At 33.3% G+C, this 13,688-nt stretch overlaps 2 protein-coding genes across 2 annotated transcripts; one reads left to right on the plus strand and one right to left on the minus strand.

The window, feature by feature from the left end:
- Window positions 1-388: 388 nt before the first annotated feature.
- Window positions 389-952, plus strand: CABS01_08258 (uncharacterized protein; the record flags this gene model as incomplete). The annotated part of the gene is made up of 2 exons (XM_060541620.1): window positions 389-559; window positions 632-952. Coding segments are annotated over 2 exons (492 nt in total), but the record flags the coding sequence as incomplete, so codon positions are not given.
- A 1,122-nt stretch (window positions 953-2,074) lies between these two features.
- On the minus strand, window positions 2,075-3,499 carry CABS01_08259 (fic/DOC family protein; the record flags this gene model as incomplete). Its single annotated transcript, XM_060541621.1, has 3 exons — window positions 2,075-2,801; window positions 2,977-3,123; window positions 3,315-3,499. Coding segments are annotated over 3 exons (1,059 nt in total), but the record flags the coding sequence as incomplete, so codon positions are not given.
- Window positions 3,500-13,688: the final 10,189 nt, after the last annotated feature.

The following is a 13,688-nucleotide window of genomic DNA, read 5'->3' on the forward strand; positions in this document are numbered from 1 at the left end:
GTTGTCGGCAGGCTTCAGCTCTCTCCTTCCCCTTCTCCGCTCCTTCTTTCCTGTCTTGGTATACTTTTGCCCAGGCTGCCTTCCGCGAGATATTCTGGGGAAAGAGGCTTGGAGACGGGAGGCAAGTACAAAAGTTCAAAGTACATGCATGCGCCTTAGTCATTCGCAGAAACAGGCAAGCACTGCGTCCTCTTGTGAATCGACGCTACCGTTTTGTGGACCTCCTCCTCACCTTCCAAAGTTCCTTTCTTCAGACTCGAATGATTACGATTATCCTTCGTATCTCGCCTCATCCACGTCCCCGATACGCCTCGAGATATACGTGTAATGGACAAAAGTCAAAACTCAGCTTCCACCGGGCCCCAACACTTCCAATCAGCAACCGATCCTGTTTCGTCCGTATCCTCGACCGTGTCAACAAACAATCCCAGCACGCCGGTCCAGCAATCGAGGAAGAACACAGTCTCGGAGAAGCCGTGCATTGGGCTTCCGACCTGCACGTCATGTTCGGATCATCCACCGGCCAAAAACAATAGGGAGCCAGGCAGCTGCTGTCGAGGTAAGCACTGGCAAGCAGGTACATGCGACAGTGTACTTCGTACTCGTCCTAACCCGTTCTGTCTCACCGTAGTCCAAGTCAGGCCCGTGTCTCGCTGCCGCCCCCGGTCGAGTCAGCCGGCGTGGTAATACCCAGCCCAGCGCCTCGCTTAGCGACCTACGCCGCTACGCTTCCCCCCGCCAGCAATACTATTCTGCGGCTTTGCCCCTCCCTCGGGTTTCTTCAGCAGTCCGAATTCCGATCCATTTCATTTCCTATCCACGGTTCCTTGACCAGCTTCCAGAAAATTACGACGTACCCATCCCTTGCGGCTGCTCTTTCAGCTTGGAGGGGTGTCGCTACGTGTTACAGCGAGTATACCCCGCCATAAGCACACACGCACCCAACGAATAATCTACCGATACGGAGTACACTACGGAGTATCCATCCTTTGATGACAATGGCAATCCCTCTCATCTTTCGCCCGTCTAACGGTGACGAGGGCATGGCGGGCCGGGTCCCTATCCCACCTATGTCCGGACCAGTCCTGAGGCGCCGGCGATAACGTTCCCTCGGGCCCCGATCCTGTGGGTCTGCGGAGGGGAGTGCGAGCGATTCAATAGGGGGCCCAGCGGATAAACCGTAAACGGTCCTTGGCCCTGGGTCGGCTATCCGCGCCGAGCTCTCTCGTTCCGGCGGCTGGACGATTACGACGCTTCGTTACTCTGTCATGGGTGCCGATGTCGTTGAAAACGAGATACGAAATGCAAGTGCTTACAATCTAAAGGTACAGAGTTTGAACTGCGATTCGTGATGGCTGCCAGGATTGTGCTTCGGCCAATGGGTCGTCTTCCAGTGTTGTGGACGGGACGATCTGGACTCGGCCCAAAGTTCCCTGATTCTCAGGAGCGGTGTACTGCCGCGGTCACCTATGGAACAGGCCGTCTCAAACACCTGTTGGTTTAGACGAGCTGCTGGACTTCAGACTTTGAAGGGTCCCCGCAGCCCTCTCACGCGCACCCCAACAGGGGTGAGCCTTGGACAGAACGCAGATGCTGTCATTGATCGAGGTCTCAGGCCAGCACAAAGGCACGCGTAACGTTTGAATACGCGGGCTCGGATATGATCGATTAGAGATGGCAATTGATTACTAGGCAAACTACCTGGACGTCTGACAGTGCCAGTCGGATCGCGGAGTGCATTGTCGCCGCCGTAGCTAATGTACTAGTGAAGAGGGCCTCACGCTAAACTGAATCGCGGGCGTAACACAGCTACTCTTGTCCCGTACGGCGGGTATTTTTGCGCCGTTCCCCGATCGACCAGCTAGGCCGTATATGCTCGCATTCTCTTAGCAGATGCGAGCCGTCGCTTGTTTCAACAACCCACTATCCCACGGCGGTCAGCAATCGTCGGTCTCCCGGGACGCCACAAGACACCGCCAAATTCTCCGGGCCCTACCCTGACCGGATGGCTGCCAAAGACGTACCGCAACCCCGGGACGGGTCAAACGTGGAGTGACAGTGACACGTGTGCCATCTACATCTTGAGGCGCGTGGAAGCCTGGTGCAACACGGCCAGTTGAGCCTCAAGCACCGCTATGACGAATTCCTCCGGTTTGCCTTGGCCGGCGCCGTCGATCATCCGCAGGTAGTCTTCCCGCTTCAAGTCCCGGGTGACGACGGGACTGTAGCCCTGACGCGCCAGGTAATCCTGCTTAACCATGCGACTGGTACGCCCGTTGCCATCGGGAAACGGATGAACGAGAATATAGTAAGCCGTCATCTGACAAGCCAGAATCAGCGGGTGCAGCGCCTTCTCTCGATGCTGCAGGTTCCGCCATTGGAAGAACCTCTCCATGCAAGCCGGGACCTCTTGCGGGTACGGAAAGATTCGAAGACGATTGCTGCGTACGCTGATGGGTAGATCACGGTACTCTCCCAGCGGGACTTTCGATCCCCATACCAAGTTGCCGCCAGCCTTTTTCGAGTCTGTTCTCCAGGTGTCATAGGCCGACTCGGAGTCTGTATTGACGACGGACACCACGGCGAGGACTCGTACTTCAACTTCGCACAGTCCTGCTATACCAACCTTGGCCGCCGCGTTCTCTGCGACCCATTGCGATGCGATGATGTGGTTCTGCAGCTCATGCGTGGCTGACTCGATGACGCCTGCGCCTCTTGGAGCAGTCCACGCCGTCACAAGTCTGGCAAGCTCGCTGCTGGGCGTGGAGGCAAGGCAAACTTGTTCAAGACCACCACGCAGGCTTTCGAAATTGCGGATCGAGTCTTTCACTGAAAGAGGGTTGTTTTCAATCATTACGGACTGCTGGGCGCACTCGGCAACCAGGGTTTTCCCTAGGGCCCGTCACTGGCAGTCTGCCTCTGAGGTGATCGATTTCACTCAGCAGGCCTGTCAGTTTCCGCTGCACATCGACGTACCCCATCTTGAGGCTGTTGCCGGGCATAAAGTAATCTTCCCATACCCGTCCGGAGCGCGCCAGCCTTTCGTACTCGACAGAGCCTTTCTGCAAGTGGGCGGCTGGTTTGAAAATCTTCTTGAGCAGGGCAAGACGCGCCTGCTGCGTGCTGGACAGAATCCGATTAGACATTATGAGGTACTCAGTATGTTCAGCAGCTTTGCAATGCGTGGATTTTTGTACTATGTAAGTTGGCGGTGCTGATCAAGGGTGGTCCTGGTAGGTTGCATGGTGATTCATCCGGTGTGCATGTGTCTTCACAGGTCAACCTTTTCCCAAGCAATGGACGCAGAGGTGAACCTGCCTGAACATACGAACCTTGTGGCATCCGAAGCGCGCAAGGTGTTGGCGTTTGACACGGGAAACCATGGGTCAGCGCTCGCAGCTCCAGAGTCTCTTGCCGATGGATCGCCGTCGTCGGTGCCGAGTTGGCGAGATCCAGGCGCCGCTCGAAGTCTATCGCACACGACTGAAGACTTTTGTTTCTACTGTAGTCGGAGCTATCTCTTGTCGGGAGTATGTGTGTTCCGCACCCACACGTTAGGTATCCCGCACCTATACTAGGCTCGATTTAGTAGAAACTAGGCTAGCATAGCCCTAATATTTATTTTACTAGTAATACTATTATAAAAATTACTACGTTAATAATTATAAGTTTATAATAGCTTAATATATAATTATTTATTAAATTAACTATTGTAATATTAAAATTATTACTCTTACTTACTCGGGCTCGGGCTTAGTTAATTTAGCTAGCTATCTTCTTACTATTTATTATATTATTAGCCTAATTACGGCTATAGTTATAATAGAAGTATTAATGAGCTTATAAAGTAATAATATTATTACTAATTTAATAAAAAAAGTACGCTATAAAAGTAATAAGATTACTAAATATAGTACTATAGTAGTAATTAAGAGTACTATAGTCTCCCTATTTTAGTAATTAACTTACTAAGCTATATATTAAATTAGGTATTAATAGTAAATATAATAGTATTTCGTAATATACTAACTAATTACTTATTAATAACTTTAGTAATAATTTTTTACTTTTTTCTTAGCTTCGTAAGTACTAATATAAGGGTAGGGGTAGTACTTTGCTACGATAATATAAGAGATTAGGCTATAAGTACTTAACTAGCGAGGCTATAATATAAGTATAGGTATATTATAAAACTAAAGCTTATAAAGTCCTTTATAAGGGCTTTGCTTTTTAAAAAGTTCTTTTATAATACGAACCGTATATTAGTTACTAAGTTATCGGCGTTTTATTACTGGCTATATTCTAAATCTATTATAATTACTCCTCCTTTACGTAACTTTAGTCCTTAAAATTATTACGTAATATTTTTTTTTAATATTAATAATAAAGCTATTAACGTCGTTATTTATAATAGATTCCGTAAAGCGTTAATAATATCCTTTTTTACTTAGGAATAAAGTATTGCTCTTATTTCCTTATTTAACGGATACTTTATTATTATTATTTAGTAATAGCGCGCTAACTAGTTATTAAGTTAGTAGTATATATTCGTAGTAAAGTATTCTAACCGTTGTAATATATAAGAGCCCGCCTAGCCTCGCGGTTATTATTATTACTAGGTTATTAAATATAGTAAAGGATTTTTTTTTTATTACTAGTCGCGTATTTATTTTTTTTTTCCTCTTTCTATTTAGCAACCGTTTTATAAATTCTTTTTTATATAACTATACTTTTTTTTTTATAATATTCTAATTCCGTATCGTTTCTTAATTACGACTCCCTCGCTATACTATTACTAAGTATCTACCGAAATATTTACTATTTTGCGTATTTAAAATATACTTAATATAGAGTATAATCTTAAAAAGGGCTTCTATAGTCTCTGCGGTAGTACTCCTTATATACGCTACTTAGCTAATATATATTATAATATTAACGAGCTCGTTTATATTACCGGTACTTATGTTACTAAGTATATTATTTATTAAATTAATAAAAAAAAGTGTTCTACTATAAGTTATCGAGTCCTTACTAATCCGTTACCGAAATATTAGTTAACGATGTTTTTTAGGTTCCCAAGGAGCTATATAGCGCTACCTAGTTTATTTAAAATACCCTTATAGAGTTTTATAATACTAAGGAGTAGGGTAGTTTTAATTCTCGTAAGCGCGGCCGCGTTTTTTACGTTTTTAACTATATTATTAATACGTAGGAAAAGGTTACTACTTATATTACTAACTTATTAACGGGTAGTAAGGTAAAAAAGGTTTATTTTAAATAGGCTACTCTTTAAAAGCTCGTTACTAACTATAAATATTTAAACTTATTAATCTCGATTATAGTAAGTCGTTAGTAACCGTTTAGCGAATTTTCTTTTTACTAACTTAGATTTTTTTTTTTAAATTAGTATCCTTAATATTAATAATAAGACTAAGATTGTTTTTTACTTTAATTATTTCTAGCCGGCTTATTTTCATAATAATAGCCGTATAACTATTTTATAAAATAACCTCGACGTTCTAGCTTAGTACTATAAAGAGATTTCTAAGGGCGTTACTATTATATATATCTAGGAGTTTCTTATTTTCCTTATTTTTTATAAACGCGTTACTAAATTCTTAGTAAATAAAGTGCCTATTTATATTATTATTATATATAGCGCTACCCCTATTTTCTATAGTCCTAAGACTCGGACTCTTATTAAAAAGCGTACTTTTATTATTAACTATATTTTTAGTAATAATAACGAGTAGGACGATTTCGGGTTTAAGTTTAATAAGCTTTAGTACGAGGATACTAAATTTAAAGAGCTTAGTAATAACTTAGAAAATTCTTTTTTTTAGCGTTATAATAAGCGCTACTATTTTAATATTAATAACTTATTAACGCTTACCTATAATACTTTTTTTAATATAAACGAGGGTACCCTAGCCCTTAGTTATATTATTTTAGATCTTAATAAAGTTAATATTATGCTCCTCTTACTCTAAGTAAAGGCTCTATAATAGCTTAACGAGGCTATTACTTATACTAAAGTTAAAACTACGGGTCGTAATAAGTAATTTAACGTTAATATATTCTTTATAAATATTAATATTACTAAGGCCCCTTAGCTCGATTAGGACTATAAGAGTATTACCTCGGATAACGTCCCCCTTCCCCGACCCGTTATTAATAATAATAGTATTACGCCCCTTACTTTACCTCTTACTCCCGTTATACCTCTTATTATAGCTCCCGTTATACTTCTTATTATAGCTCCTATTATACCTCTTATTATAGCTCCCGTTATGCTTTTTATTATAGCCTCTAATAATAACTAAGTAGCGAACGCTTTATAAACCGCTATTATTAATATATATAATACTTTATATAACTTTAACTACCTCTCTTTTACTTATTATAATATGAATAAAGTTAACGGCCTTATTTTAAATAGTTAGCTAAGTACGTATATAAAGCCTCCTTACTTTTTATTTACTAAGCGGACTATTATTACTAATTATTAAGTTTTAGAAATATATACTAGAGCTGCTATTATTATTATTAGTATTATATAGGTTACTCCCCTTATATAACTAGATCTTATTAATCTCTTAGTAACGTATTACTAAGGGTTATAATATTATATCTTTTTTTAAAAAATTACGCTAGGCTAGATAAAAAGGGTTTTATAGAGTATTATTAATTAACTTATTTTTAGTAACCTTTTACTACAAACTTAACGTTTATTATCCTATTTTATATATACCCTTTTTTTATAACGTTCGAATTTTTTAACTACTTTTACTACCCTTTTAAAATACTTAATAAGTTCTTACGTATTATACTTAGTAAGCTACTTAGCCTATTTAACAAAATATTATAAATTTCCTCTCTCGTTTTATATTACGACGATTTTTTTAACTTCTTAAATATCTTACTTATCCTCTAACTCCGAGAGATTTACTATTTAGTTACTAACCGTTCGGTAATTTCCTTATAACTTAAGCTAAGAAACTAAGAAAATATTATATATTCTCTAATACTACTCCGGTAGATATATTTAGTAAGCTTATTTTCTTACCCTTTTAGCTATTACTATTTTAATATATCTCGGCACTAGTTTATTATTTTTAAATCGTATATTCTTTATTAATAAGCTAACGACCTCTCTATAATTAAACTCCTTTAGGGTATATTTTTTATTATAATAAGCTACTTAGCTCTTAGAAGTTTATACTTATACTCGCATAACTTAGGCCCTAATCTCTCTAATTTTTTAGACCCTTTTTTAAACCCCCTAGACTATAGCTTTATAATTAAGTATATATTTAACGTACTTAGAGTAATAGCTATATAATACTATATACGGGGATACTTTTATAATAAAGTATTAGTTATTATTATATATAAACTCGGCCTCTTTTAACTACGCTACCTATTTATTTAGTAAGCCCTTGGTATAGATCTTTAAATACTTTTCTAATATTTAATAGGTCCGCTCTATTTAGCTATCCGTTTATAAGTAATATATAGTAAATAGTTAGTAACGTATTACCCGTTCTTTAGTAAACTTTTTTTAAAATATACTTATAAAGAGTTTATTTTTATTTATAATAATACCTTTTAATATACCGAACTTATATTTAACTTTTTAGTATAGGATACTTACTATTTATACTACGTTAAGTATTTTAATAGTAGGTAGGAACTTTACGAACTTTATTATATAATAAATAATAATTAAGATATTATTATACTCTACGCTATTATTACGAGCGCTCGGTAATAGTTTCGTAATAAAGTTTATAAATATTTTTTAAAATAGATATAAAGGTAGTAATAGTAATTATAACTACCTATACAGCTTATATTTTAGGGTTATAACTCCTAAATAATACTTATAGTTCTTAACGTATTTTTAAATATTTTATTAAATATCTTTTTAATAAAACTTCTTTTAGATTAGCTTAAGAGTTTTCGTAGCTCCTATATAACCTACCCTATAGTTATCGTAATATTAGTAAAAAATCTCTATCTAAAAAGACTCTATTTAAAAAATAACGAGTTTTTTTTTAAAAAATAGTATACTTTATTTATTAAGCGAATATGCTTTTAGCTTACTAACTATAATACGAACTCTTACTAATTATAATATATAGAACTCGTTTTTAGCTTATAATCCTCTAACGAGCTCCTTAATCTTTAATAAGAGACGAGAAGCGAATACCGTTTTACTTCTTATAAGCTTTTTTATAATAGGACGTAGGATATACTATTTTAATATAATAACCTTAGCTCTATCTAACTCTTTTTTATTTTTATAGGACCGTTAATAAGCGTTTGCTAATAACTCTCTTACTTTTTTACCTCGAGTCGTTATAATAGTAATTATTACTATTTTATTAGTATACCTTATAGTACGTTACTAATATAAGAGAGAGGGTTCCCCGTCCTTAAAACTAGCTAATATCTAGCTAGGATTACGAAAGGAGGCCTTAATTACTTAAACGTATACCTTAGTAGTATTATTTTATTTTTTTAAGCTAATTATTTTTTATTAGACGTTGGGTAGTAGTTCGCTAATAAGACGTAGTTTTTAGGCTAGTATAAAGAGGATATCCTTATAAAGTACTTCCCTCTTTATATAGTTTAGCCTTTTAGATAGACCGTTTACTAAGTTCGTTTTCCCTAACTAGTATTCTAAATTAAAATTAAATATTAATAGTTTATATACCTATTTCGTAAGCCTTTTTTAAAGGTCCCGCGCTAGTATACCGATTATTTTTTTAAGTACTTAGTAGTTTATTAGAACTATAAACTTTTATAAAAAGCCTTAGAAATAATAAGCCTAGTACTCTAGCCTTTTTATTATAGTAAGTAGTTCTTATTAGCCCGTAGCCTATTATTACTCCGTATTTAAAAACTTCTATAATTAATAAGTAACGGGTTGCTATTTTTTATTAACTTATTATAATAAGATTACTATAATAGCTTTAACCGAAGCGTCGGTTTTTATTTATATAATACGTTATAGGTTCTAGTACGTAAGTACGGTTACTAAAATAAAAGTAACTTTTAGCTAATTAAACGCCTCGTTTACTTTTTTAATCTATTAGAAATCTTTTATTTACCCCTTTTTTATTTTTAATAATATTATTATTAGTATAACGATGCCCGAGTATTTAGTAATAAACTTCTAATAAAAGTTATAGAACCCTAAGAATACTTAAATATCCCTAATAGACTCTAGCGCCTTTTAGTTAGCGATCGTTCGCACTCGTAACGAGTTAATTTTAATTCTTTTTAGTATAATAATATAACCTAAGAACTTAACCCTCTTTTAATAAAACGAGTACTTTAATAGTTTAATAAAAAGCCCGTATAACTATAAACGTTAGAGGACCTTTTTAATATCCTCTATATACTACTCCTTTATTATTAAGATTATTTATATATACTATATAGTAAGTATTTAGAAGATCGGCGAGCGCTTAGTAAATATACGCCTAGAACGTTACGGGTACGTTCGTTAGCCTAAAAAGTATAATAATATATTTAAAATAACCGTATTAGTTCTAGAACGCTATTTTTTATTAGTTTTTTTTTTTAATTCGGATATAGTAGTAAGTATTTTTAATATTTATTTTTAAGATTTATTTTATTTTATAAAGCCTATTTAGGAGCTTATTAATAAGCGGTAGTAAGTATCGATTTTTTATAGTTACTTTATTTAGCCCGTAATAATTTATATAGAGGCGTAGCGTACCGTCCTTTTTTAGTATAAAAAGGATTAGTACCCTAGCTTTACTAACCGAAAGTATAATATAATTATTCGCTAGGTTCTTAGTAATATATGCGCGAAACTTATTAAGTTATTTTTTATTTAATAGATAGATAGAACTATACGGTAGTTTAGTACCTAGAACTAGGTTAATTAAGTATTCTACCCCGCTATATAACTACGGTCCTTTTACTAACTACTTGTCGAACGTCTCTATTTTTAATTAAAATTTTAATAATAGACCCCCTTATAGTTTAGTTTCCGTTACCCCCGTAATACTTCTTATAGTAGTGATATATAGTATATATACCCTTTTACGATTTTTAATAATATTACGAGCTATTATTTCTAGTTCGGTAACCGAGATAGGCTTATATAACTATATATTCGTTATTATATTAATATAAATACCCTCTTAGCCTATTAATAGTTATAATAATAAGAGGTTTACTATTTTTTTATTTTTATTAACTACGGTAAATAGTTACCGAATCTTCTTTAGCTATTTATAGTAGTTAATAAAAAAGAGCGTTAACTAATAAGCTTTCCCTTAGCTTATAGCTTTATTTTAAAAGTCCCTTAATAAGGGAGCTATAGTAGTAGCCGGGGTTAACCCTAAGTAAGTTACGAGCTTAGTACTAATAATATCTATTTTGGAGTATATATTTATATTAACCTTTATTAGCTTTTTGGTAATACTTTATAGAACTATTACCCTATTTTTCGTAATTATTCTTATTAATACCTTTTTAATACTTAGCGTAAGTATATTAGGTATATTACTTACGCTTATTCGTTTTTTAATAAGTTGACTTCTATAATTCTTAGCTTAGTAATAACCTGTTAAACGGTTACTAACGTTAGTTTCGATCGGGGGTACGTTAACTTATTATTACCCCTATTTCCCGATTTATTCTTTTAGTACTTACTAAATATATAGCCTATTTTATTATATATAAAGTACTTAATATTACTATTACGACGCTTTTATAATAGCTCGGTACGAGTACTCTTATTATACGGCTTTTATAATATTACTTCCGGTAAATCCTTAGAGCCTAGCCCCTTAGAGCTCTCCTTACTCTTTTTTTTATAAAAAGGGGATATTTAACGTAGTTACTCTAATAATAAATATAGCCTCTTTTTACTATCTTTTTATAATTAGTCGCCGCCCTTTTACTAATTTAATAACTATAGTTTATTAGCCTCGTAAGCTATATCGCGTACTTTTTTAATTAAGACCCTATAATAAATTAAATCGTCCTATAACTAAAATAGTAGTTTAAAAAAGAACTAATATACTTCTATTTTTAAATTCTTTATATTTTCTATACCTAGGTTATAATAGATCGCTAACTACTTAGTAAAGAACTAGGTAGGGGTCTAGCCCTTTTTTAGTTTTTTTGTCCTTAGCTCTTTATAGTATTCTCGTTCCTAAGTCTCGGGGTCTACGTACTATTAATAAATAAATATTAAGAAATTGCCCTAAGAGAGGGGATCCTAGAGGCTTTTTTTATAATTATATTATTACGTTTATAGTAATAAGGATATTTTAAATAGGGCCTATTTAATATGCTATTTTATAATACTTTTTGTGCGAAGCTTATTACTTATTTTTATAATAATAATCTAGTTTATTACCTAGGTACTTATAGACTTTTTTCTAATCGGTTTATAGTTATAAAAAAGAGGCTTTTTATATTTTTATTAACCTAGACGCGTTACTAGCCGCTTAGTAAGCTATTAAATAAGCTCTTTATATTAACGCCGTTTTTAGTTTCGATTTTTAATTATTATTTTTATTATCTTATAGAAATAAGTTATTATTAAGCTTATAGGGTTTACTAAACTAGCTATTTTAGTACTATTTGCGCTTTTATATATACTTTAATTTCGTACATTTAGTAATTGGTTATTAATAAACGCCCCGTTTATAATAAATAGGGTCCTCGGAGTATTAGCGAGGTAACTAGCCTGTAAAGGTAATTTACTTTAATTATTTTCTTTATTTAGCTTTTTTATAAACGCTAGTATTTGGATAAGACTCGCCCTATAATAAGCTCGTTTTTCTAAATAAAATAGGGTTAAATAGTTAATTCTAAATAGCTATAGCTCGTTAGTACTAATAGCTCTTTATTAATAGCTAGGTATCGTTTTATTAACGTTCTACTCGTTTTTATAATCTATTACTATTTATACTAATTACTTTATAGAAATAAAAGCTTTAGAATTATAAAAGATTAAGTTATAAATACTTAACTAACGAAGTTATAATATAAGTATAAGTATATTATAAAACTAAAGCTTATAGAGTCCTTTATAAGGGCTCTACTTTTTAAAAAGTTCTTTTATAATACGAACCGTATACCGGTTACTAAGTTATCGGCGTTCTATTACCGGCTGCATCCCGAATCTATTATAGATAATAAGTTATATTTAAAAATAAAAAGCTCTTATAAAATAGAATTATTATATAAACTAAGGGTAATATTCTAGCCCTAAAAAGGTATAGTTAGCTTATTATAAAGGGTATTATCGTTAGTAATAATCGGAGTAACTTATTAATAATTAATACGTAACTTAATTATATTTAGGTTAGGCTTATAAGTTATTTTTTATAAAATAATAATCTTAGGTTAAAATAGGGTAAAAAACGTTAATTAAGGTTTTTTTAGTAAAATTTTTAATATTAACGTACTAGATCCTAATCTAATTACTAATAATAGTCGATATTATTTTTTATAAATAGCTAGGCTAAGTTACTTAATTTAAAATAGTTAAGGAGGTTATAGTAATAAAATAGGCCCTATTAACTTAAAAAAGTACTATTATAAAATAGTAGCCGCTTCGTATAAAACTAGTTATAGAAAACCTCGTTAGTAATATAGAATTACTCTTAGATTTTATTAAGTACTTAAAAGGAAATTATTAACAAAAGCTTTTATATTATTAATGTATAAAAATAAATAGTTTTAATATAATACTTTTATTTACCTACTTCCTTTTTAAATCGTAATTATTTTATATAGACTATTTTAATTATAATAAGTTAGAAGCTATAGAGGCTAGCGAGCCGATTACGTAAGTACGACTTTAACTTATAATAAATAAATTTTATATATAACGTAATTTTAATACTATAATTTTATATATAATTAATATAATAAGTATAAAATTACTTATAAAAGAGTACGTAGACCTCTTTAAAATAAGAAACGATTCGTAGCTACGTAAGGTTAAAGATTTTATAAAATATAACTTAGTAATAGTTAAAATCCTCTTTAGTCCTAGCGTAAATATACGTATACTAAGCCTCGAGAAGTTTATTAAGTATTTATTTATATAAATTTAATAGCGGAATTAGTATAATTAAGGGCTACGGAGGTAGTAGAATTAGTAAATTAATTAAGAATACTAAATTGTTATTAACGGGCTACGTTAATTAAGGTAATTCGTAAGTTAAAAATTAACTTAGCGGGCTAGTTATAAGATCTTTATTTTTTATAATTCTTATTTAGTTAATTTACTCTTAAAGATTTATTAAAACTATACTAATAAAATTAGGCTAATTAGAGCCCTTTATTTACTCTAGCGACTTATTTTTAATACTAAGTAAGGGATTTTTTAACTTTATTAAGTAAGGCTTAGAAATAACCTTATAAAGATTCTAAGTAGCTATAGATCCTTTTTTATATACCCTATCCTATTTCTATTTAATATTTAATACTATATTTTTAAAAATATATTATAAATAGATTTATTATAGTATATTTAAAAATACCGCCCTTATTACTTTTTATAGTATATTATCGAAGTTTATAATAATTACTCTTAGTTACGGAATTTTTTTTTTTATATATTAATTTTAATTAGCTTAGTACTTATTTAAAAGTTTTTACGTCTTTACTTAATACGAGGTAAA

Source organism: Colletotrichum abscissum (genome assembly GCF_030869225.1).
Source record: "Colletotrichum abscissum strain IMI 504890 chromosome Unknown Scaffold_18.1, whole genome shotgun sequence".
In the NCBI taxonomy this organism is placed as follows: domain Eukaryota; kingdom Fungi; phylum Ascomycota; class Sordariomycetes; order Glomerellales; family Glomerellaceae; genus Colletotrichum; species Colletotrichum abscissum.